The following is a 22,695-nucleotide window of genomic DNA, read 5'->3' on the forward strand; positions in this document are numbered from 1 at the left end:
ACTACTTTTATCATTATCATCTTACTTAGACACTCTAGTCTTAAACAACTTAACTAACCGAAGTTAGAGAAATGTGATTACTTCACGTACGATAATTTATAAGGGGGTTACATTGCTACTCCTGAACAATCTAACTGCAATTTTGGGTTTGTGCACCCATTTACATCATCGACTGCAACAATTATTTAGTTTAATGGCTATATTCGGCCTTATCTGCCTTATTACTTGTGAGGGCTTCATTCTAATGCTACCTAATTTCTCTAATTGGTTCTTACAACCATCAACTAAATTTCATTCTATCAGTCCACTACTTTATTTAATCTCATATTCTCAATAGTTTTTTTAAAGTGATATTTCAATCTCGAGTACATATTGCTGCCAACTATCACAAATAACTATTATTTAACAGCTATTCAAACCAATTTAATTCTATTTCACAGCAAATGACCACTTCCCCTCTAATATACTTCTAGTAATATTGGTTTCACACCATTAGTCAATTAATTTTCTGCCAAAATCAACATTAAACTATACCAACTAGTTGGATTCCTCTTTAATATGCGTTCAACTACGATTGCATTACCCTACTATCATATATTGCTTGCCATTTAACGGGGGGAAAATCTTCTATCATTAATATGAATCCATATCAACATATTCACTTTGTTTTGCAGATTATAGAATATATGTCTAATTAGTTTAAACAGCTTTATAATAATACTATATAGCAACACATTTAAACATCAACAAATATAATAACATACATATCTATAGTATATAAACAATTAAATAATTTAGCAGTTTGAGCTTGCAGTACTCGACTTATCTTTTGCCTTCTCATAATTGTCTTCCCCTTACTTTAGGATTCATCATTTGTACTCTATTTCGAATACTTTTGCTCTATATTACTACTCACAGCTTATATAATAATCTGCAAATCATATTCGTGCTTGCTTTAATATATCACTTCCTGTAGGTCCAGCTTAAGCTAAACTGGAGCTCTCCGGTGACATCTGGAGAGCATGAGGAATTGTCCGAAATATTAGAAGTCCAGTTGCATTGTACAGGTTTAGCAACTGATGACTTCCTCCAGTTGAGATCAGCAGACTAGAATCTGAAGACCTTCCAGTTGAAGTCAAAGACAACAAATGGAAGATAGAGATTGGCAATGGCAGCGAAGCCCAGTTGACAATCTACCAGATTAATCAACTGGAGAATCCTCCAGTGTAAATGCTCTTACAAAGCTTTACACTGATTACGAGGAGGACCTTTTTACTCTACATCCTTTTAACCAGACAATGATATTGTCTTTGGATAAAGATGCAAAGATGTAGAGTGGTTGAATAAAGTAACCTTTTGTCTTACTTTATTTAACACACACAAAGGATTATTTTAACAATACTTTTGTGTGCTGTCAACCATATTTGTACGTCGAAGTTGAGATCCCCATGCTCAATCTTCGACTATAAATAGAGGTCCTTGCACAAGCATTTTTAACAACTTTGCAAATACATATATTCTGCAATACTGGTGAACTTGTGCAATATTCTCTCAATCGTAAAAAGGAACATTTCACAACTCTAAGTGTTTCGATTGTTTAGGAGAATTTTCAAGTTTAGATCAATTGTAATTCATGGGTTGTTAGGATATTTACATTCATGTATTATCTTGGTTCCACAACAACCTTGTATTTTATTTAAACAAGTAATAAATAAAATACACTTGAAAATTACATATTGTCTCACCAGTTTATATACTCGTCATTTATATTATTGCAATGTATTAATTTTCATATTCTGTCACCTTAATACTTAATTCCAGTTAACCTGGTACACGATCAATCTAAACTGGTCACATCCAGATTAATTGATCGTGTTGCAAAGTTCACTCACCATCGACATAGAGGTGTCTTCAGCACCCATCTAGTAATAGTTGGGACTTACACTTCCTAATTAAAGGAAAGGTTAAATATGAACCTTTTGGTATAACTATTCTTCCAATACCCGATTACTATATTACACTAAACATTCACTTCTTTATTAACATTTATCTATATATTATTTGCTTACTTTCTCATGTTATCACTATTGCAACCCTGCAATACTTACTATTGCAACCCTGCAATACTTGGTGACTCTAATGATTCCATATAAATCATAACCCCGTTGATTAGGCGGCGCTATGACATTTTATACATACCGTGTATTCACCATCATTGTCACTTCGTATCTACAAATTAAGATATATCAAATTTTTAAATAGCATATTGCAACAATTTATTTCATATAGATTTATACACAAAATTCAACCATTTAGTGCATCGGGATATTCTCATCACTATATAAACAACTATTATGTCAACTACAACCTTCATTTCGTAATCATTGTTTAATGACTCTAACACGAGTCCTACAAACGAATACTAATCTTACATTTTCATATAATGAGTATACATCCATTCTATGTCTTATATCGATTTTTCATCTATTAGTTAGTCTATTAGTACTAACGTTAGCTATTCATTACAAAATATCGCCCATTTAGTGTACATATGGTACAAACACATTCTGCAAGCATCATTTCACTCTAACCCCAGCTTATAATTTTCTATCATCTTACACTTTGAAAGACGTATTATTATTATTATTTTTTATATACGGCATATTCAACAATTACCAATTGGCTATTTATTCATTTACTCCTTCTACTGAATTCTGCTAACGATTGCTAGGCTTACATATAATCACATGATGTCGATACGTCTATTCTCGATTTTCTTTGTCAATCTTACTGCTATTAATTTGACTACTATTCGCTATCGACATATTATATTCATTGAGAGACAACTCTAATTCATAGTACTCACCGTACAAACAAACCTACCAATATTCAAATTTGTTGTCCATATTCTAACATTATGTACATGGTCTACTTACAAGGGACTTTCATCTACAACATGTTCATCAGTTTTCTCATCCATATCTGCTTATTTGTACCCATTATACATGGATATCCATTTACATACTACAATCAATCATTTTCTATCCTGCTATACTTTTATCCACGAGGAGGATTCAACATTCGTCTCTCAATTCCACATAAACACATAACATTTCAATCCATAGTTATATAATATGTTATCACATATCCGTCAAAATATTTATTCTCCTAGTTCAATATATATACAACAAAATGTACTTCTAATTAACAACAATATACACATAACAATTTCAACTAATTTACACGGAATATCACGGCTAAATATCAACTAAATACTAAAGCTAGAAACGATTAGTGTTCAACAACCACTTAAACTGCCGACACACCTATATAATCTGCCATCGACACTGTCGTACATTCCTTAGAAGTGATGATCCTTAATCATATCACACACTACCCATTCCTGGTCATTTGCTTTTTAATTAATTCTTACAAGAAATTCAACTATACATTCATAGGAATTCTCATAATATAATCACCTTATCTACTAATATATAGGCAATTTGGCTATTCATTTTACATCACATATATAAAATCTGCTTTTGAGGACTTAACAACTTGCAAATATAACAACATTTAATCATCATCAACCCTACAAAACTTTATTCACTTATTGCCCTCATACTAAATTCATGCTACAGGCATTTAATTCAACTAATTATGCATATCATAACAGCTTAAGTCTAGATAACCCGTACTGGATTACCCAAATTTCTTAAAGCAATACTAATCATATAACTGCAATTAATCATCAATTAATAAACATCTAGGGGGCATCATAGCCGTTCAAAACAAAAAGTAAGTTAATAACATATATTAGTACGGCTAAACATGCATATTCTATTGGTTTAAGTCCAGACAATCCTATCGTGGATCATCTAAATGCCTTAAACCACAGCTTTGATACCACTTGTTATGCCCATTTTTTTATATAAAAATAATTCATTTAACTTTCTATAGATAAATATGTATTCAGTAAATACATATCTATTCGACAATGCCGAATACTAACTAATTTCAACGACACACGATAAACTAGAAATTTCGGCATGACCTCATCGTAATATCAACAATCCATACCTCTTATTTTTAATCCAAACAACCTGTTTATAAAGAACCAAATTACTTGACATGACTGAGCTTAACGACCACATTATCAATTTAAAGTAATCGACACATTAAATTCGTAAAATATGGGCTAGTAATGTAACAAGCATAATTTACTCGGCTGTAATTTAAAAATAACACTTGTGTAAACCTTCTACAAGTGCTCATCCAGGGCTATAGCTTCTCAGGGCTCATCCTTTAAGGTTGCTCATCACTAAACGCTAAATCCATAAGCACCTACAACATTATAATTAAAGGAATAAGCACATCGCTTAGTGAATATATAGAATGTAAACATATTAATCTTCTGCATTATATAAACTGCGTGTATATATTTAACTTTCTGCATTATATAAACTGCGTGCATAACGTGTTGCGTTAGATAAACTGCGTAATAGTCTGCAAGTATATCTTCCAATTGTTCCATTATATGGACCAGACTACACCTATATAGCCAACCTCAATATAATCAATTCTGCTTGCTAAATTTAAGAGGGTCATTGTATCAAACTATAAGAAGGTAAATAAGACAACTATATGCATAGAAGGATTAACTGCTATTCTTTACTACATCCCTTCTACAATGTCAATCTACATACATCCACAAAATCTGCATATAAACCTTATATATCTGAATTTACATCACAGAATCACATAACGATTAAAGCATGTGTGATTACACAACATACACACAACATAACATCTACATACATATAAAAACTTGACTAACACAATTCTACGATCACATAAAAATTAAAGCACGTGTAGTTGCATAACATAGACACACAACAAAACATCTAGGTAACCCATTGCTACTCCAACGAACAACATGGCTATCACATTTCTATCCTACTTAGCGTTCTAGCTCACAATTAAGTCGATTCAGCGCTATAATCATACGTCAATATACAACATCAACGACCTAGATTCAGCCTTTGGTATGATCATTATCTAAACCCAATAACAATGGTTAACTGCAAATATTGGCTATTAATCTTCAAGTTTCTTAATTATTACCTAAAACTTACAACTACAATAGAGATTCTGCTCAATCTATGAGCTTAATGTTATATATCAATAACAAATTCTGCTACTAACTTCCCTATTACCATACTAATTACCATAACAAAAATGTCATTGCTGCAACTTATTTATCTTCATAACTTTAACAAAAGCCATATCACATAACTAAACAAGACTGCATATCAACTACTACTATATTAGTACCAACAACACCGTTATATGGAATAGATAACACATATATAATCGAGTTCCATAGAATTCGATGTTACAGCTCAATCATTCATATTTTAATAATAGCTTCAATTTCAACACATAATTTCAACAATTAAAACAACTAAGCAAATACGGCATTATATAACTATAATGAACATATGAGAAATTTAACGCACATCTGCCCTCATATGATCTACCTGCCAGTTTAAATCCTATATACTCACATGTGGTCCTGCTACAACATAGATTTGTATTCCTCGAAATCCTTGGTTACCTATTAAAAAAAATCCATATAAATCATCAATATTGAAACATATCGTCTTTTCTAATTTTTCTTTGTCTAATACTTCCAAACCCAATTATTTTTACTTCCTTAACATTATTTCATCATTATTTTACAAAATCATAGCTATCCTTAAACTCTTTATGTCACAAAACGTGACACAAAAACTATCTTCAAATCTTACCAAATTTTAATATATGTTTCATAGCTGACGTAAAATATTTTTGACGTAATATGGACCCAAACATCCACTTTTTATTGACGTAAAATATTTTTGTACAACTATTAATCAAACTAGAAAACTAAGAAATAGTACCTCAAAGAGATGATTATCAAAGCCTAAAAATGATTAGGAATGATTTGACATATTTGGTTTGACCCGAAACATGCTTTTCCTTCTATTCTTCTTCGTCTTTCCTTCCCGCTGCCTCCGTTGGTGCTTGATGTGCAAAATCGAGCTTTAAATTATAAAACTAGAACTATTTAAAAACTCACTACTACGCACTCACAGGCAGTGGACCCGATCGTTTGTAATATAGTTAAGAGATAAGTCCGAGTTCGTTATCAGGGATTGGAAATGACTAGTTGCTTTATGAAATGGATTGGAAAACGGGTGTTTCTTTGAAAATTCTCTTGACAGTTAAAGTAAAAATTGATTTGTAAGTCAAATTGCATAGTATTGAAAAGAACTTCAGACAATATAATTAAAAGTCATCCACCTTGACTTCCCTCGACTTCAAATGTGATTGCATTTGATTAAGACCAAATTCTTTAGAATTTAAAGATAATCGTGACTAGATTAAGATGCTCACGTGGTACCACCAACCGTGAACAAAATACCGAATCACCTAATTGCTAATTAAATTACCCAAGCCGGTACCACCAAAACAAAGACAACTATTCCAACAATTAGTTTTATTGACTATCAAATTATCAATTTCACCTATGTGACAGTAACGTGGTACCACCAACCGCTATCAATCACGTTGACAAAATTAATCTTTTCTTAAAATGATATTCACTATCATACCATGAACTAGTGATAATTACTCATAGACAAGTAACCATTTTAAAATCACATACACATTCAACTGGTACCACCAACGAAGAATTATATGCAACCAATATCAAAATCAATTAACAAAAAGAATTAAAATTATCAAGATCACAGAACAACGATAATTAAATAAACTCTTTTGAATTAAAAATATTGCAATCACATTATCCGTCTCGTTTCATCAAGGTGGATGATTAAACGTTTAGCCACTCATGATCAATCCACAATAATAATTAATATAGAAGAGAAACATGATGTACCAATCGTTTGATGAAAAATAAATTGCAAGACAGTAAGTAGATACGATCTAGATGGGTGCTCGTGAATCTTCAATGAATCCGCCTAAGAAATTATCTTGATTGGAGATTGAAGAACCCTTGTAAAACAACTCCTCAAAAGATTTTTTGATAAGTTGGGAATTAGGGTTATGTTTCTTATTTATACCTCTCAAAATCTGATGCAAAATTCGTCAAAAACCCTTCGGATCCCGTGCACTCACTGCGGCGCAGTGAGATGTGCATCCTCTCACTGCGGCGCAGTGAGGTAGGTTTGACTTTGACTTCAAGGTGACTGCGGCGCAGTCTGATTCCACGTCCTATATTTCTCCTCCAGTGACTGCGGCGCAGTCATTCACATGCAACCCCCACTGCGGCGTAGTGTGGCAATCTCCGATTGTTTCCGAGGATGTTGGCTGCGGCGCAGTGGGCTAAGTGCATCCCCACTGCGGCGCAGTCATCATATGTGTAGAAATTCTTCCTTTTGATCTTGAACTTGCTTAACTCGTCGTCTCTTCTACTCGAATCAACTCTCGATATTATAAATCACTTCTGGGCCAATAAGTCTTCCAAAAATGCACCAATCGAACGCGTAACCTGTTTAGAGCCTGAAAACACTAACAAACACCATAAACGCGCCAAATGCATAAGAAAACGACTTAAAACACATAATAAAATGGCCAATAATGATGTGGATAATGGGTATAAATTAGTCACATCAGTGCTATTCTGCTGACTTACTCTTTGTGTTTCTTTAAGAATGATCATGAGATCATTTTAATGTTATTTAATTCTTGGAATTAATTTCCAAAGTTTACTTTAAACCCCGCTTTTTATTTTTCTTTTCAACTTTAGTCCTCTGCAATTTCTACTCAACTATTCGGGTCTCGATCATTTAATCATACATCTATTAAAATACTAGTTCTGACATTTGATTTATACGGCTTTTTAGTTAACTCCACATTTATTCATTTAATATATATATATATATATATATATATATATATATTACTTTTAGTAGTATAATAATACTACAAAATTTGGGGTGTTACAACCCATTTATTTGATTCGTGTCCTCACGAATTGCCTATGTACTCAATATATCTATCTAACCCCAAATCTTGGCATGATTACTTCTCAGGTAGATCTAACTGATTTTTTTTTTATTTTTTATTTTTACGACTAGTTTAAATGATACCTATATACTTCCTCGACGTATCTGACACATACTTGCAAGGGAAACTTCCAATGATCATTTTCATATAAAACATGTATTAAATTATTCAACTCTGCAAATCATGTCTTACTAATTATCTGCATAATTCTATTTTTATTATTATGACTATTATTATTATTATTTTCACAGCTTAACATAACTCTTCTACAACAATTTATAGGGATTTACACTATTACTCCTAACCAAATTAACGGCAAGTTGTTTGAGTTTTTGCACCGAGTTAAATACTCCAATCAAATGACTACTTTTATCATTATCATCTTACTTAGACACTCTTAAACAACTTAACTAACTGAAGTTAGAAAAACATGATTGAAATATAGATTAGATAGGATTTGTTTGGACTTGCTCTAAATGTCACGTATAAACATCATCTAGTTTTATGTAATTATCTCTTAATTTTATCTTTTTTAGATATCTATATCAATATATCCACATTTATTAAGAAAGTTCATTTATATAAAATTTATCATTTATGTATAATATTTTTATCTATTCTTTTCGGAAACTATAGGGCTAATCACATTAGTAGCCATTTATCAAACTTGATTATGCAGTTATTTCCACTATCCACACGGCTTACATTATTCTAATACTTGCGATATAGTATACTTAAAAAAGGAGGGGTTATTTGAGAACTCTTAAAAAAAACTCCTATACACCTTTGGATCAAATAAAATGGATGGACAAGATTAAAAATAAAAAAACTCCTCTCAACACTAGAGGAGTATTTTCGTCAGCTCTTTTTTTTTTCTCTCTCTTACTTTAGTAGAATTCTATCTAATTCACAAAAAAACTTTTATCTCACAAACCGTAAATCGTTAGACGAAAAGAAAAGCATGGGTAGTCTTAGAATTTCATCCTCTTTCATTAGAGATGCGATTCGATATACTTTTGACAACTTTTTAAATTTCGTTTTTTTTCCATCACGTTCATCTTACACATGTGTAAGTTGTACTTACCCATGGGCAAATTGAACTTACCCCTAATACATCCCGCTCTAGGGTTTAGGGTTTGAAGGTCGAGGGTTAGCCGTAACCCTCGGGCTTCATACCCTAAACCCTAGAGTGTGAACCCTCATTCTTTTTAGGTTTTTAGGGTTTAGCATTTAGGGTTTAGATTTTCCAGGGTTTTTAGAATGTAGCGTCCCCCTCGGATTAGCAATTAAGCTTTAGGGTTTAGGGGCTAACCCTACAACTTCAAACCCTAAGCCCTAAAACGTACCGTGTACCCGCTCTACGGTTTAGGGTTTGAAGGTCGAGGGTTAGCCCGCCCTAGAGTGGGAACCCTCATCTGTTTTAGGTTTTTAGGGTTTAGCATTTAAAGTGTATATTTTTTAGGGTTTTTAGAAAGTAGCTTCCCCTTTGATTAGAAATTAAGCTTTAGGGTTTAGCATTTAGGGTTTTACAATGCGTCCTCATCATTTTTGAACTTTATAAGTAACTTACCCATGTGTAGGTTGTACTTACCCATGACAGGTTGTACTTACGCATGGGCAAGTTATACAACTCACTACTTCCAGGTCTTTCCTACACATGTGTAGAATGTACTCTCTACACATGTGTAGGATGAACGTGATGAAAAAAATGAAATTTAAAAGTCGTCAAAAGTATATCGAATCGCATCTCTAATGAAAGAGGATGAAATTTCAAGACTACCCATGCTTTTTTTTTCGTCTAACGATGTACTGTTTGTGAGATAAAAGTTTTTTAATGATTTAGATATTTTTTGATTTAATAAGAGGAGAGAGAAAGAGAGTACTGGACAACTTTTTTAATAATGACAAACATGTCCTTCCTGATCTTGATGAATGGAGGGCTAAGATTGGTTCTCGCATTTTTTTTTAGTGGTTCTCAAAATAACTCACCCCTATATAAAGTTTATGGTTTTAAAAAGATATTAATTATATTTTTTCCATCATAATGCTAATATTAAATTACATTTTTAAATTTACGGGCGTTACAATAAATATGAATATTAGAGAGGTAAAAAAAACAAAAGTGCCAAAATATTATTTTCAAATCCAGCAAAAAAGAATTAAATATTAAATATGAAGGGTAAAATGTAAATACCAAACCTAAACAAATAAAATAAAAAGGAGAAAAAAACAAAACAAAGGGGAAGCATGTTTCAAACCATCAATCCCTTCCAATGAAACCAACCGATAAACCACTCTAACTAAAACATCTTTTGATTTATATTTGCTAAACCAAAAATATATATGTAAAAAATTCAAATATAGAAAAAAAAAAACCCTTCTTTATTAAAGAAGATAATAGTCACAAAGTATTGATGAAGAAATGATCCAATATATGAGCAGTGATGATGTGAAATAGGCAAATAGCACGATGTACCAAGGGAAGCTTGCGATATTTTAGTTACGTTAAATTTAGTTATGCTTTTAATTAGCACACCTTAGTTTGTTTTGGTATATGGTCTTTAGAGTTTAAATTTCGCTTGTAATATGGATTATGCTGTTTGGGGTGGTTATTATATGACTCGCCTATTATTCTAGAATCATTTATATATAGTCATTTTTTTTTTATAAAAATTTTAGAAACATTTGCCATATTCATTACATTTTAATATTTACAAGAAATAGTGCCCATGCGTTGCGGCGATGAGATGTTGGGGGTGATAGGTCAATCATAGAGTATGATAGCCAAATGTTGTAGCCGTATGGGCTCTACTATCGGATTTAAAAATTCGTCGAAAGTATATCGAATGAAATCTCTAATGTAAGAACATGAAATTTTAAGAACACCCATACAATTTTTATAATTTATCGATATACGATTTTTGAGATAAAAGATATTGAATGAACTAGAGGAATAAAATGATTTATGAATGAGAGAGAAAAAAATGAGTGGTTGAAATTTGAGGAGAGAGAGAAAAATGAATGGTTGAGATTTAAAGGTATTATAGGTATATTAGGTAGAGATGTTTAAATTAGTGAATAAGGAAGATGAGTAATTTAGTTAGTTCAATTACTTAATTGAGATTTGATTTGAAAAAGGGCAAAATGCTTTTTTAGATAGTATTAGACATTAGATTAGTCCACGAATAATGGTAAAACAGGTCAAATGAAAAGTAGTCTAAGTCAAATGGGTTGCAAGATTTCAAAAGTGTTTTTTCAAGGGATAAAATCATTTTTTGTTCAATAGTTTAGATTATTTCTGCATTTGTAATCATATTTGACATACTAACAATTTGGGGCAAGTTAAGAAGTTGGACTTAAAGTGTAGTGAGAAAATTAAACCTTAGCCTTGACTGTTTCGTGCCATGACAAAATTTATATGTTTTGACCCATTACCCTGTATCTACCCATCCATTTTGTAACGTTGTCGTTGATAGTTCCCTGCATCAACACTTTGGATTAATTGTGTACATTGCAATGTCTTTATAGTTATATTTCCATTCTCAAGCCATCCCTTCAATTCTTGCCTTGGTAAGCCCAACGCAAGCATCAACAAAATCCTCATCTATGAAATCTATGGAAAAAATCTGTAGACGATTGGCACAATTTTGTGCAAAACATTGTGCTATAAACAATCTTCCATACCCATGAATCCGGTTGGTAACTGCTTTCACACACACAATCGGGTTATCAGCCTGGGGTGTTACAGTATTCTCCACTCTGTAGAAGTATTTCCGGGAAGTGACAGGCTGCTGCTGACTCAAATACTTCATATTACTCTCGAACTTTGTTGCTGGTAAATCAGTGTTGATCCAGTTATCCCTCAAATAACCTGAACTCCATAACGGGCATCCCTCTTTTGGCTCAGGTGATATTCGGGGCTTCCAGACACATATAATTCTCCTTGGTAAGATCTCTGCTATTGTTTTTTCAAAGGTGTTGTCATCTGGATGGATCAACAACTCCCCGAGTTGCTCTTCCAAGTATTTCTCAAATGCCGGGGGATCCTTGTGGCCGAACTCAGTCCTGATCTCAAGAATTACAATCTCCGACTCAGTTTCATAAACAAACCTTTTAATGTCTTCTATGACAACATCAACCTTGTATGTTGTCAAAATCCCGTGACAGGCATTCCCATTCTCCTCAACTCGAATATCAAGGACACGAGCCCCACATAAAAGTTGTTGGTAAATAGATAGCGACTGGCATTGAGCAAACGGGCGGGTAAAAATCATGATGCCGATCTTGTCAGTGGCGGAATTGTGGGTTCCAGGCCACACAATCTTGTTGATATGCAGTTTCTCAGGGTCAAGGCCCAACATCCAGTTTTTCCTGTCTGATGGTTGCCAATCACATCCGGGGTACTCACATCCACATTTTTCTTGGAGTTTCTTTAATCTTTTTCTTTCAGCAATGACTGCTTTTCGCCGTTGGATCTGTTTAGACCACTGAGCTCCCATTACTAGATCAACAGGATTACGGAAAGATTTTGGAAAATCAGTGATAAGTTTATATGGTACATTATTTCACATTTACTGGTTTTACCGTCTTATTTATTTACGTGTATTGATATAGTCAAGAAAGTTCTGTTACTGATTATATAATTATGAAAGTCAAGTGTTAATTGACATTGGATTATTGGTTGGGAGAAACTGTATATGTTTTTGAATGTATGGTTGGCAATGTTAGAATATGTCAAATTTCCATGTTATTAGGAAGACATCAACAAGAGTAATGGTTTTTTTTTTTTTTTTTTTATTGAACGCTTTTTTTTTTTTTTCCCATTCTTTTGGGGTTTATTATTGGCGAATTACTCCACTTGGCAGATGTTTGTTGTATGTTTGTAGTGCATAATTTATAGATATTGTACATTGTAAATTATCTACAAACTAGAATTTTAATCCGCACTTTTCATTAAATCGAGGATATTACTTTTTTAGTTATGATGGGATTCAGTTTTGGTATTAGTGTTAATTTTGGGGCTAAACCGCACGTAAAAAAAAAAAATTAATCCCAAAATTTTATAGGCTATTCTAATGTCCCTTCTTGACCAAATGTTTAAAGTGTCTGTTATGTTGGTAGAAAAATAAGTTGACAGTATCAAGAAAACCAAGATAAAACTCCGAACAAAAAATGAAGGGACTATAACGAAAACCGACCAATTCACAATTTTTAAGAGCAAAAAAGTTTAAATCAAATTTAACCAGAAAAAAAAAAAAAAAAAACCTGACCCAAAAATAAACGTAACATGATAAGCAATAAACATAATTCAATGGAGAATTAAATAGCCAAATCAAAAGAATGATATAATGGGCCCGAAGTATTAAAAGGATCGAGTTGGGCCGTTATTTACGTATATTATCATCAAGCCTCAGAAAACTGTAAACATAAAGGATCGAGTTGGTTCATTGGCATATATAGCAGCGTCACTCTGTAAACAAAAGCGACTATTCATCTTTCTTTTTCTTTTTTTTTTTTTTTCAATTTTCTGGTGAGTAACTATATTAATTATTCTTTTGTTATATTAATTTTTTCCTGAATTGTTAGATGCAATATTTGATTTAATTTATATATCATTATTTTTTCATCTATTAAGTGACGTTGTATCTGGTATCTGTCTCTCTTGTTTTATATATATATGCTGAAACGACATTACATTATAAAACAAAATATTGAAATTGAAAACATGATGAATAAAGAAGTAGTACTACATATCTGAAAAAAAAAAGGTAAATGGCAACCTTGGTCCATGTACCATTTTGGTAAGTTACCATCCTGACACATAGATCACAAAATATAGGCGGATGTTTAAATATAGGCGGATGTTGAAGGAAATAAAAGAATGTGGATTTTATGATACTGGAAGTTGCTCGATTGTTATAGAAATTGTAATCATTATTGAGTACTATAAATATATAGATCAAAGATTTTGTATGGTTATGCGAATGTTTTACATAGTTTGTGATTAGATAGGACCATTTATACGATATCTTAATGCTGACAAGTCTAGCCCTTGTATTCTATTTGTTTGAATATATATATGAAAGAAGTTCTATATAATCTACAACCAAATCCTGCGTGTTTAAAAATAACCCATTAGACCAAACCTCTAAATTGTATGCAGCTCAATTATATGGTTTCAAAGGTTTTAATTGCATCTTGTTAGTAACTTTTTCTCTTAAATTGATATTGCAGCAGGATTGCTTGATGTCAGACTATATAAGCAAGGATTTGATCGATGATATATTCACAAGACTACCAACCAAGTCCCTCCTTCGATTTAGATCGGTCTCTAAATCAGTATGTGCCCGTATTTCTAGCCCTGATTTCATCCGCAAGCATGCCTTGCAATCTCAGCCAAAGTTCTTGATTCGACACAGGCTTCTTCCCGACGATAGAGACTACTACACAATACATTCAGAAGACCAATTACCATTGCGTAACTCAGGTGGATATAATGATGAAGTAACCTTTAAGTTTCCTTACAGGTATACCTACAATATAGTAGGTTCATGTAATGGTATTCTTTGTGTTTATGAAGAAGACTTATTTGGCAGCTACTTTAGTCTTTGGAACCCTTCTATTAGATGCCAACTAAAGCTGCCTGATGTTCCTTTTTGTGATAGTAGCTCTGTAGATGATTTATTCTGTGACCGTAGGAGTACAGTTGGGTTTGGATTTGACTCGGTTAATGATGATTACAAGGTTGTGTGGCTATCCTATTCACAGTTTAGACACCCTCGAGTATGTTCATTTGTTTATACCATGAAGACAGATGCTTGGTGTAAGATTCAAGTTCCTTCTACTACGTATTCTGAAGTGTCGTCGTATGCTTGTTTGTTCAACGGAGCATTGTATTGGATTGCAAATTGTGATTCAACGATGGTAGATGACATTGACCGTCGTCATATATTGACATTTGATCTTAGCACTCATCTTTTTGGCAAGATTGTGTTGCCAAAACCTAATTGGGGAATCCATCGGTTAGCAATCATCAAAGGTTCTCTAGCTGTGTTTTCTACGACATACAATGATAGTGGGATTTGGGTGAGGGAAGAGCAGGATAACACTTCTTCTTGGTCTCTATTTTTTGAATCCACCACTACTCAGTTTGAACGTGATAGAATATTTGAACTTACTTCAGGTGATTTCTTGTTCCACAGTTACTATACAACGCCTGAAGTTTATAATCTTGAAACAGGACTTACTGAACGCGTTGAGTTTTCTCCCAAAGTCAACATAGAAAAGTTTGTTGAAACCCTTGAATTGTTAGGCAAAGGAACATCTTACGAGGGTAAGCAACCATCCTTCGCTCGAAGCCAAAAGAAAAAGAAAATAACTTATACTTGGGTCGAAGACTAAATTAGGCAAACTTCGGCGCAGATGGTCACTCTTTGATGGCATATTTACAGCTTGTCATCAGTTCCGTTTTTTCTATGTTTTACCTTTACACCGTTTCTTCATTTTAGTTTTGTTTTATGTTTTACATTTACAAGTTTCATTAATTTCTGTATTGTTCTATGATTCTAAGTTTCATTACTTTTATGCAATTTTCTTCATTTGGATAATTTTTGTTAGTTAGAAAAGAAATTATGTTATCGTGCCTACTTTGACACTCCAAAATGGGCGTTCATGACTGGTGAGTGCTTGTAGGATGCAGATAATGTTGGATACATATGTTAGACCTTGCATACACTGAATGTATATGAAAATCTGTACTTTTGGGTACTTCAACTGGCAGATGATGGAAATATATTTATTAGGTCTTTAAAGAACAGAAGTTTGATGAACGATGTTTGTAAACATTCTGGACATTCATTGTTTCGGATGAATAGAAATTATTTTGTTGTTTCAATGTTATGCAGGAGGTGTCTTATTCATGGTACGTGGTTTGCAGTCCTTTCAACTTTTTAAGTAAATTCTATAATTGGATTGAGATTGAGATCTTTTGAAATTAATGTTAACTTTACAAATTGAAGGGGAAGATCTTGATTATTGAATTAAAATTAAAGATCAAAATGTAGAGATGAATCGTCAATCATGACTTTTGATTTTAATGTAAGGGACAACATATATAAAAGTTTAGGATCTTTATTATTAAATTAAAATTAAAGGTCAAGATTTTTTAATGATGACCTTTAATTTTAATGTACAAGTCAAGATATCTCAACTTTACAATTAAAGTCGAAACTAAATTTAGAGAATTTTCATCCCATGATTAGTGTATGAGTTGGCGAAGATATCAACGACTCATGCTAAATATAAAAAATAACAATAATGAAATAAACAATAACAGTTAAACAAGAATCACTCTCACATATATAAATAAGATCATGTTGAATAGAAAAAAAAATATATATATAATTTTAACAAAATCTACAAATTAATAATATATAAAAAAAAATCTTTTACTAAAATTTAAAAAAAAAAAAAACAATAAAACTAAAAATGAATCAAAATAATATATATTCTATTTCAATCAGACATAAAAGCTTAAGGTTAGATATGTAAGATTTGGAAGGGTTGTAAATGCAGATTTTGAATTTAAAAAGAAAAAGAAAACAAAAAAAACATCCAAATGGGGTGAAGGGACTCGAACCCACGCCTCTTCCACCAATATATCTGATTCTCATCTTCTTTATAATTTCGTTTATTAAGTATATATATATATGCAATGTTTTTTTCTTTTTACTTTTTACTGTTCATAGGCACGCTCATTAATAGTATATATAATTTATCAAATCGACAAAATGATAATGAACCAACTTCACTCAGGTCGGTTGGCCAGGAGTATCTTATAAATCCACTATGTGGGCCCTAGAGGTGAGTTTAATCCAAGGTCTCAGATTCGAGTTTTGGGTTTCTCATCTCAATATATTTTCCATGAGGAAAGGCTTGGAGGTCCAGTAAATCGTTGGTTAAAGTTGTCTCTAGCACGCCTGAATCGAAACTAAATTTTTAAAAAAATATATAATAATGAAAATCACCAAAAGTACTATTGCTTTTCAATTATTGTGCCATATCCTTATGTTATCTGAAATCAGAAGGAGACAACCCTGATTGAAAGAGGATAATAAAAAATCAAAATTTTTTCACTTGATTGTTTTAGTGATCTCCTTGACGATGAAGAACAAAATAATCCATAATAATATAGAGAAGATGAATTATTTTAGAGAGAATGAGAGGGAAGAAGAGCGATAGGATGACTACGGGTAACTCCTAGACTTTTACGTACAATTTTGGGTCCTACAAACTCATAACTGTTCTTTAGTAAGAAACGAATCTATAGAGTTTCTATTAACTTGACATGTCAGCATATTAGGGTTTTCCTGATAAAAAAACATGCGACATAGATAGTAACCATCACTTTTTTAAGTGACAATTATCTTGTGTAGAGATTGTACATTGTAAACTATCTACAAACTAGAATTTTAATCCGCACTTAATGTAAAAATCAAGGATATTACCTTTTTTACCATGATGGGATTGAGTTTTGGTATTGGTTTTAATTTTGGGGCGAAACCGCAGTAATAGAAAAATTAATGCCCAAATTTTATAGACTATTTTAATATCCCTTCTCTACCAAAAGTTTAAGTTGTCGTTGTGTTGATAGAAAAAGAAATTACATTATCAAGAAAACCAAGATAAAGTGACGAACAAAAAAATGAACAGATTATAACGAAAACCGACCAAGTCACAATTTTAAAAACAAAAATAAATCAAAATTGAGTTTAACCAAAAAAAAAAAAAAACAGATCCAAAGATAAATTTTTAAAAAAATGATATTAGTAATCTTCAAATAATAACATGAAGTAATCTTTACCCTCCATTAAATTTCCATTTTTATTCTCCACCCTTAGATCATATTGCTTACATTATCTTTGACTAAAATTTTAAAAAAGATGATATTAGTCCTCCAATTTCCATTAATTTGTTTAAACTAAAATACAATATTAATTACACTTTCAACTTTTTTTCAGAATAATAATATCCATCTTCTTGAATTCTTAACAATTCGATTCTTTTTCTTAAGCCTTTTTAATCGTGAGCCCATGTCACAACAATATCTTCAAAAATATATTCAAGAATGAAGATTTTTATAGTTTGGAGATTCATATTCTTATATATTTTTGTGTATGATGATTGGATAATGTTATGAAAGTTGTCACTGAATCATGATCTCGTGATATATACAAATTTCATATATATATGTTACTTGGTGTAATTTGTTCCGCGGATTGACTAATATATGTTTACTTTCTAATATTAAGATACAAAATATTACAAAATTTTTTATAACTATGTTATATATATACTTGAAGATGATCAAAGAAAAAATAAAAGGTCCGGTTTGTAGTTTTTCAAAACAAATGAAGATATAGAAAGATGTTTATGCTTTTATTGTTAGTTTGTGTAATTTATTCTTCAAATTATTTAAACCTTTAATGTTTTTATTTATTATTATGTCCGTTTTTCTTTTTATCAATGTTTGTATCAATGTATGTATTTTTTATATGGTTCTCTCGCGTTTTATGCGAGTTATAATCTACTAACATACTAAACAATAAACATATATAAATAAAGAATTAAATAACCAAATCAAAAGAATGATACAATGGGCCCGAAGTATTAAAAGGATTGGGTTGTGCCCGTTATTTACGTATGTGAAGTGATCCTTACACAACACTCTTTAGCCATACACAACAAATATATGCATTATATGATTGTACTATACAACTGTTTAATACATACAGTGTTGTGTATGATTAAAAGGTGTTGTGTAAGGATCATTTCCCTTTACGTATATTATCATCAAGCCTTGGGGGAAAAAAAGTTTTTTTTTCATTATCTGGTGAGTAACTATATTAATTATTCTTTTGTTATATTAATAATTATTTTTTCCATACTGTCAAGTATTTTTTCTCACAAGGTCAATTTTCCCTTCCTTCCGGTGAGTACTTTTATTTATCGTGGATGACTCTTTTAAGATTTTCCCTTATATCTATCTTTCTTCTTAATAACTTGTTAATGATGATTATTAAGGTGTTTTGCATTCTTGATTATTCTGTCTGCAAATAATAACTGGGTAGAATTAGGCTACCTACGTAGAGAAATATAATCAACTATCCTTGGTGACAGGGTATTGCTATCCGAAAGTTACCTTCATAAAAGAATTCACAGTAAGTAAAACTGCATAAAACTCACCTTCTTCATGCCTTGTATTTGACGAGATTAGGTGATGTTGTTGTTGTGTTAGTTCTTGTTGATGTTACTTAATTGCGTGCTTGTATAATATGATTGTTTTTATTGTTAAAAGAGGCATGATTAATCAGCATAGTATCTTGTGTGTTAAAATATTTGTAGAATTATATACAATGTTAGATCGTCTATGTGAAGAATTGGTGGATGAAATCTTTCAAAGATTGCCAGTCAAATCCCTCCTCCGATTCAGATCTCTCTCCAAGTATTGGTTTTCTCGTATTGCTAGCCCGGATTTCATACGAGGGCACAAACTTCAATCTGTCAATGCTCCGCTGAAACTCATCGTCAAGCGCCATCTTTATCGTACTAGAGTTGTTTATTATACATTGTTTTCGGAAAGCAAATTTCATATGGATGTAGCAGAAGATGATCTTCCGAGCAGAGGTTTTGAAGTTGTTGGTTCATGTAATGGAATTCTCTGTGTGGTGGACAAAGATATGGTTTTTAGCTTATGGAACCCCACGATTAGGCGCAAACTAACCATACCCGTACCCCCATATTATATAAGAGATAGACGTGATTGGCTTGGACTAGGTTTTGGGGTTGACCCAATCACTGATGATTACAAGATTGTGATGATTTCCTACTCTAAAACAGATCCATTGGTTTACTCTATGAAGGCCGGCACTTGGTCTCTGATTAATTCCCCTACCATGCCGTTAAAAAAGGTTATTTCAAGGGCGTGTTTGGTCAATGGGACATTGTATTGGGTGGTTGAACGTAATCCAACCGGAATATGTATCATGACATTCGATTTGAGTACAAATAATTGTGGCTCAATTGAGCTCCCGCGACCATGTTATGCAATTAGAAGAATGCCAATAGTCATCAAAGATTCATTAGCTGTGTTTTATACATCATGGTCGAATGAGTGGATTTGGGTGAGAAGGGAGAGAAATAATAGTAGTGCTTGGTCAATGCTTGTTAGATCGTCAACCTTTTTAGTGTCTAATCCAAAAGTAGGTCGAGTTTTGCAACTGACCAATGGTGATTTCTTACTCCTCGAACGCAAATGGGGGCTCACTATTTATAATGCGGAAAGAGGAAAGAGCCGATTTGCTTCAAAGGCTGACATCATTGACATGGAATCATATGCCGAAAGCCTTGTATTGCTAGACAGAGGAGTCATTTGCAAGGAAACACGACAATCTTGTGATGTAGAAGCAAAAGCAAATCGCAGAAGACGAAAACTCATGATGTATCGATTCTAGATTCAGCATTTTGATCTTGTACTTGATATACAGTTTTCTAATTTTATGAAATTTTTTTCAATTTAATATTTTATCACGTTTGTCACTGATTATCGATCATAGTTTTATCACGATTAGAAGTTTAGCACTCCTTTTGGTTAAGTTTTATTCAGGTGTTGTACTGTTGTAAGTTTTGATGGAATATGAGAGAAAGTACACGCGCGTTGCGGCAGTGAGATGGTGGCGGTGATAGGTCATAGAATATGATAAGTCATAGGAAATGATAGGTTATAGAGTGTGATAGTCAAATGCCTTAGCGGTCTGGGTTCCGCCATGAATTTAAAAATTCGTCGAAATTATATTGAATGACATTTTTAATGAAAGAGCATGAAATTTCAAGAACACTCATATAATTTTTATAATTTATCGATCTACGGTTTTTGAGATAAAAGATTTTGAATAAATTAGAGAAATAAAAATGATTTATGCATGAGAAATAAAAATAAGTGGTTGAGATTTTAGAAGAAAAAAAAATGAGTGGTTGAAACTGCTAAAAGTATTATGAATAAGTAATAGCAGTTTTTTGATGTTTTCATTTATTTAAATTTAAAGAAATGGAATGAACAAATAATTTATAATGTAGTAGAGATAAAGATTGTTAAGTAAGTGACTCGAGCGGACAGCTCGTTACATAAGCTCTCAATATCTCGGCAAAGACCCAATTAAATACTAAATAGTCTACCCCGACTAAACACAAGTAGCAAAGCTATGGCCCAAGTTTATTACCCCGACTAAAAGGATCTACATTGAAGTCGTCCATAGGTGTCATTATCTACAATCTCTCTATCTATAAACCTTTATAAAGGGTATTGGAATTAAGAAATTAAGTAATTTTTTATTATTGCTAAAATACTCCTACTTCTATAATCTATATCTATACTATACTAATAAATAAACTACTCTCCCCTTTTTTGAACTCTCTACCTTTAAAGTACCCAAAATACTCTTAAATTTCAATACATATTTAACTCACACACTAAATCATCCCTAAAATATTTTACACCCATGTTTATCCAAACACCAATCTCATTGATTAATTAATTTTCACCTAATATCTTTATAATATTCTTAATAAAGTTATTTACAAAAGATACATCCTTAACGATAAAATAACTACACTACCATTTACATCAATTACTTTTAGAGGGTGTTTGGGGTTGAGTTTTGAGATAGATTTTTAGATTATTGCGTTTATAAATCGTAAATAATCTATTTTTTGTGTTTGGGTAAAATGTTTTAAAAATGGATTAATTGCGTTTAGATTATTGCAAAACGCACATTTGGCAAAGCACCTCCCCCTTGCTCCATGAAAACGCCGTTATCAAAAAGCAAATTCCTGTCATATTTTTTACACAAATACCCCAGTAATCATGTATAGTATATACCCTCTATAAGTTCAAATTATTATTATAGTATATATTGCCTGCAACTTTTGAAGTCTATGGCTTTTCTTATTTGATTCTTTCCTACGCCACTTCCTGTAACATTATAATAGTTGATAATATGATTTGGTTTTTTCTTTAATTTTTTTACTAAACAATTATTTCTTTTATATCATTCAAGAATTGCAATAAACTATGAGATGTCACCTTTAAATTTTTTTATTTTATCAAACATCGAAATATATACTGTAATATATATTGTTGCGTCCAAGTTAGATAGGCAACCTTAACATCCAAATATGTATTGTTAAAATTGAGTCATAACAACCATTTGACTATCGTCCTTTTTTGTCATTTTAATTTACTATTTATTAAAAAATATATATTTTTCAAACACTTAAATGTTGATTATCTGATTATTGTGATTACAAACCGCATAATCAAATCCAAACATTATCTTTTATTTTTGTTGCAGCTAATTATCTGATTCTGATTATTCAAAATGAATAATCTATTTTCAAAAAGTAATCCCAAACACCCCTTTAAATTAGAAACCACATCGTTACCACCACCGCCACTAGCACCACCCGTTGGCGCTACCACCGCCGCATTGCGCGGGTACCCATATCGTATAATTAAGAGTGAATAGTTTTTTTAATTATGTGGCTTGTTTATCTAAATGACAATAA

The 22,695-nt window shown here is 32.0% G+C and overlaps 3 protein-coding genes across 3 annotated transcripts; 2 read left to right on the plus strand and 1 right to left on the minus strand.

The window, feature by feature from the left end:
* Nucleotides 1-11,615: 11,615 nt before the first annotated feature.
* Nucleotides 11,616-12,572, minus strand: LOC122589782. Its single transcript, XM_043762109.1, has one exon. The coding sequence runs from the start codon at nucleotides 12,570-12,572 to the stop codon at nucleotides 11,616-11,618; it is 957 nt and encodes a 318-aa protein (XP_043618044.1).
* Nucleotides 12,573-14,319: 1,747 nt separating this feature from the next.
* On the plus strand, nucleotides 14,320-15,657 carry LOC122604448 (F-box/kelch-repeat protein At3g06240-like). The gene has a single exon (XM_043777368.1). The coding sequence runs from the start codon at nucleotides 14,320-14,322 to the stop codon at nucleotides 15,472-15,474; it is 1,155 nt and encodes a 384-aa protein (XP_043633303.1). The 3' UTR covers nucleotides 15,475-15,657.
* Nucleotides 15,658-19,487: 3,830 nt separating this feature from the next.
* On the plus strand, nucleotides 19,488-20,585 carry LOC122604538 (F-box/kelch-repeat protein At3g23880-like). Its single transcript, XM_043777451.1, has one exon. The coding sequence runs from the start codon at nucleotides 19,488-19,490 to the stop codon at nucleotides 20,583-20,585; it is 1,098 nt and encodes a 365-aa protein (XP_043633386.1).
* The last annotated feature ends 2,110 nt before the right edge of the window (nucleotides 20,586-22,695 follow it).

Source organism: Erigeron canadensis, chromosome 1 (genome assembly GCF_010389155.1).
Source record: "Erigeron canadensis isolate Cc75 chromosome 1, C_canadensis_v1, whole genome shotgun sequence".
Taxonomy (NCBI): domain Eukaryota; kingdom Viridiplantae; phylum Streptophyta; class Magnoliopsida; order Asterales; family Asteraceae; genus Erigeron; species Erigeron canadensis.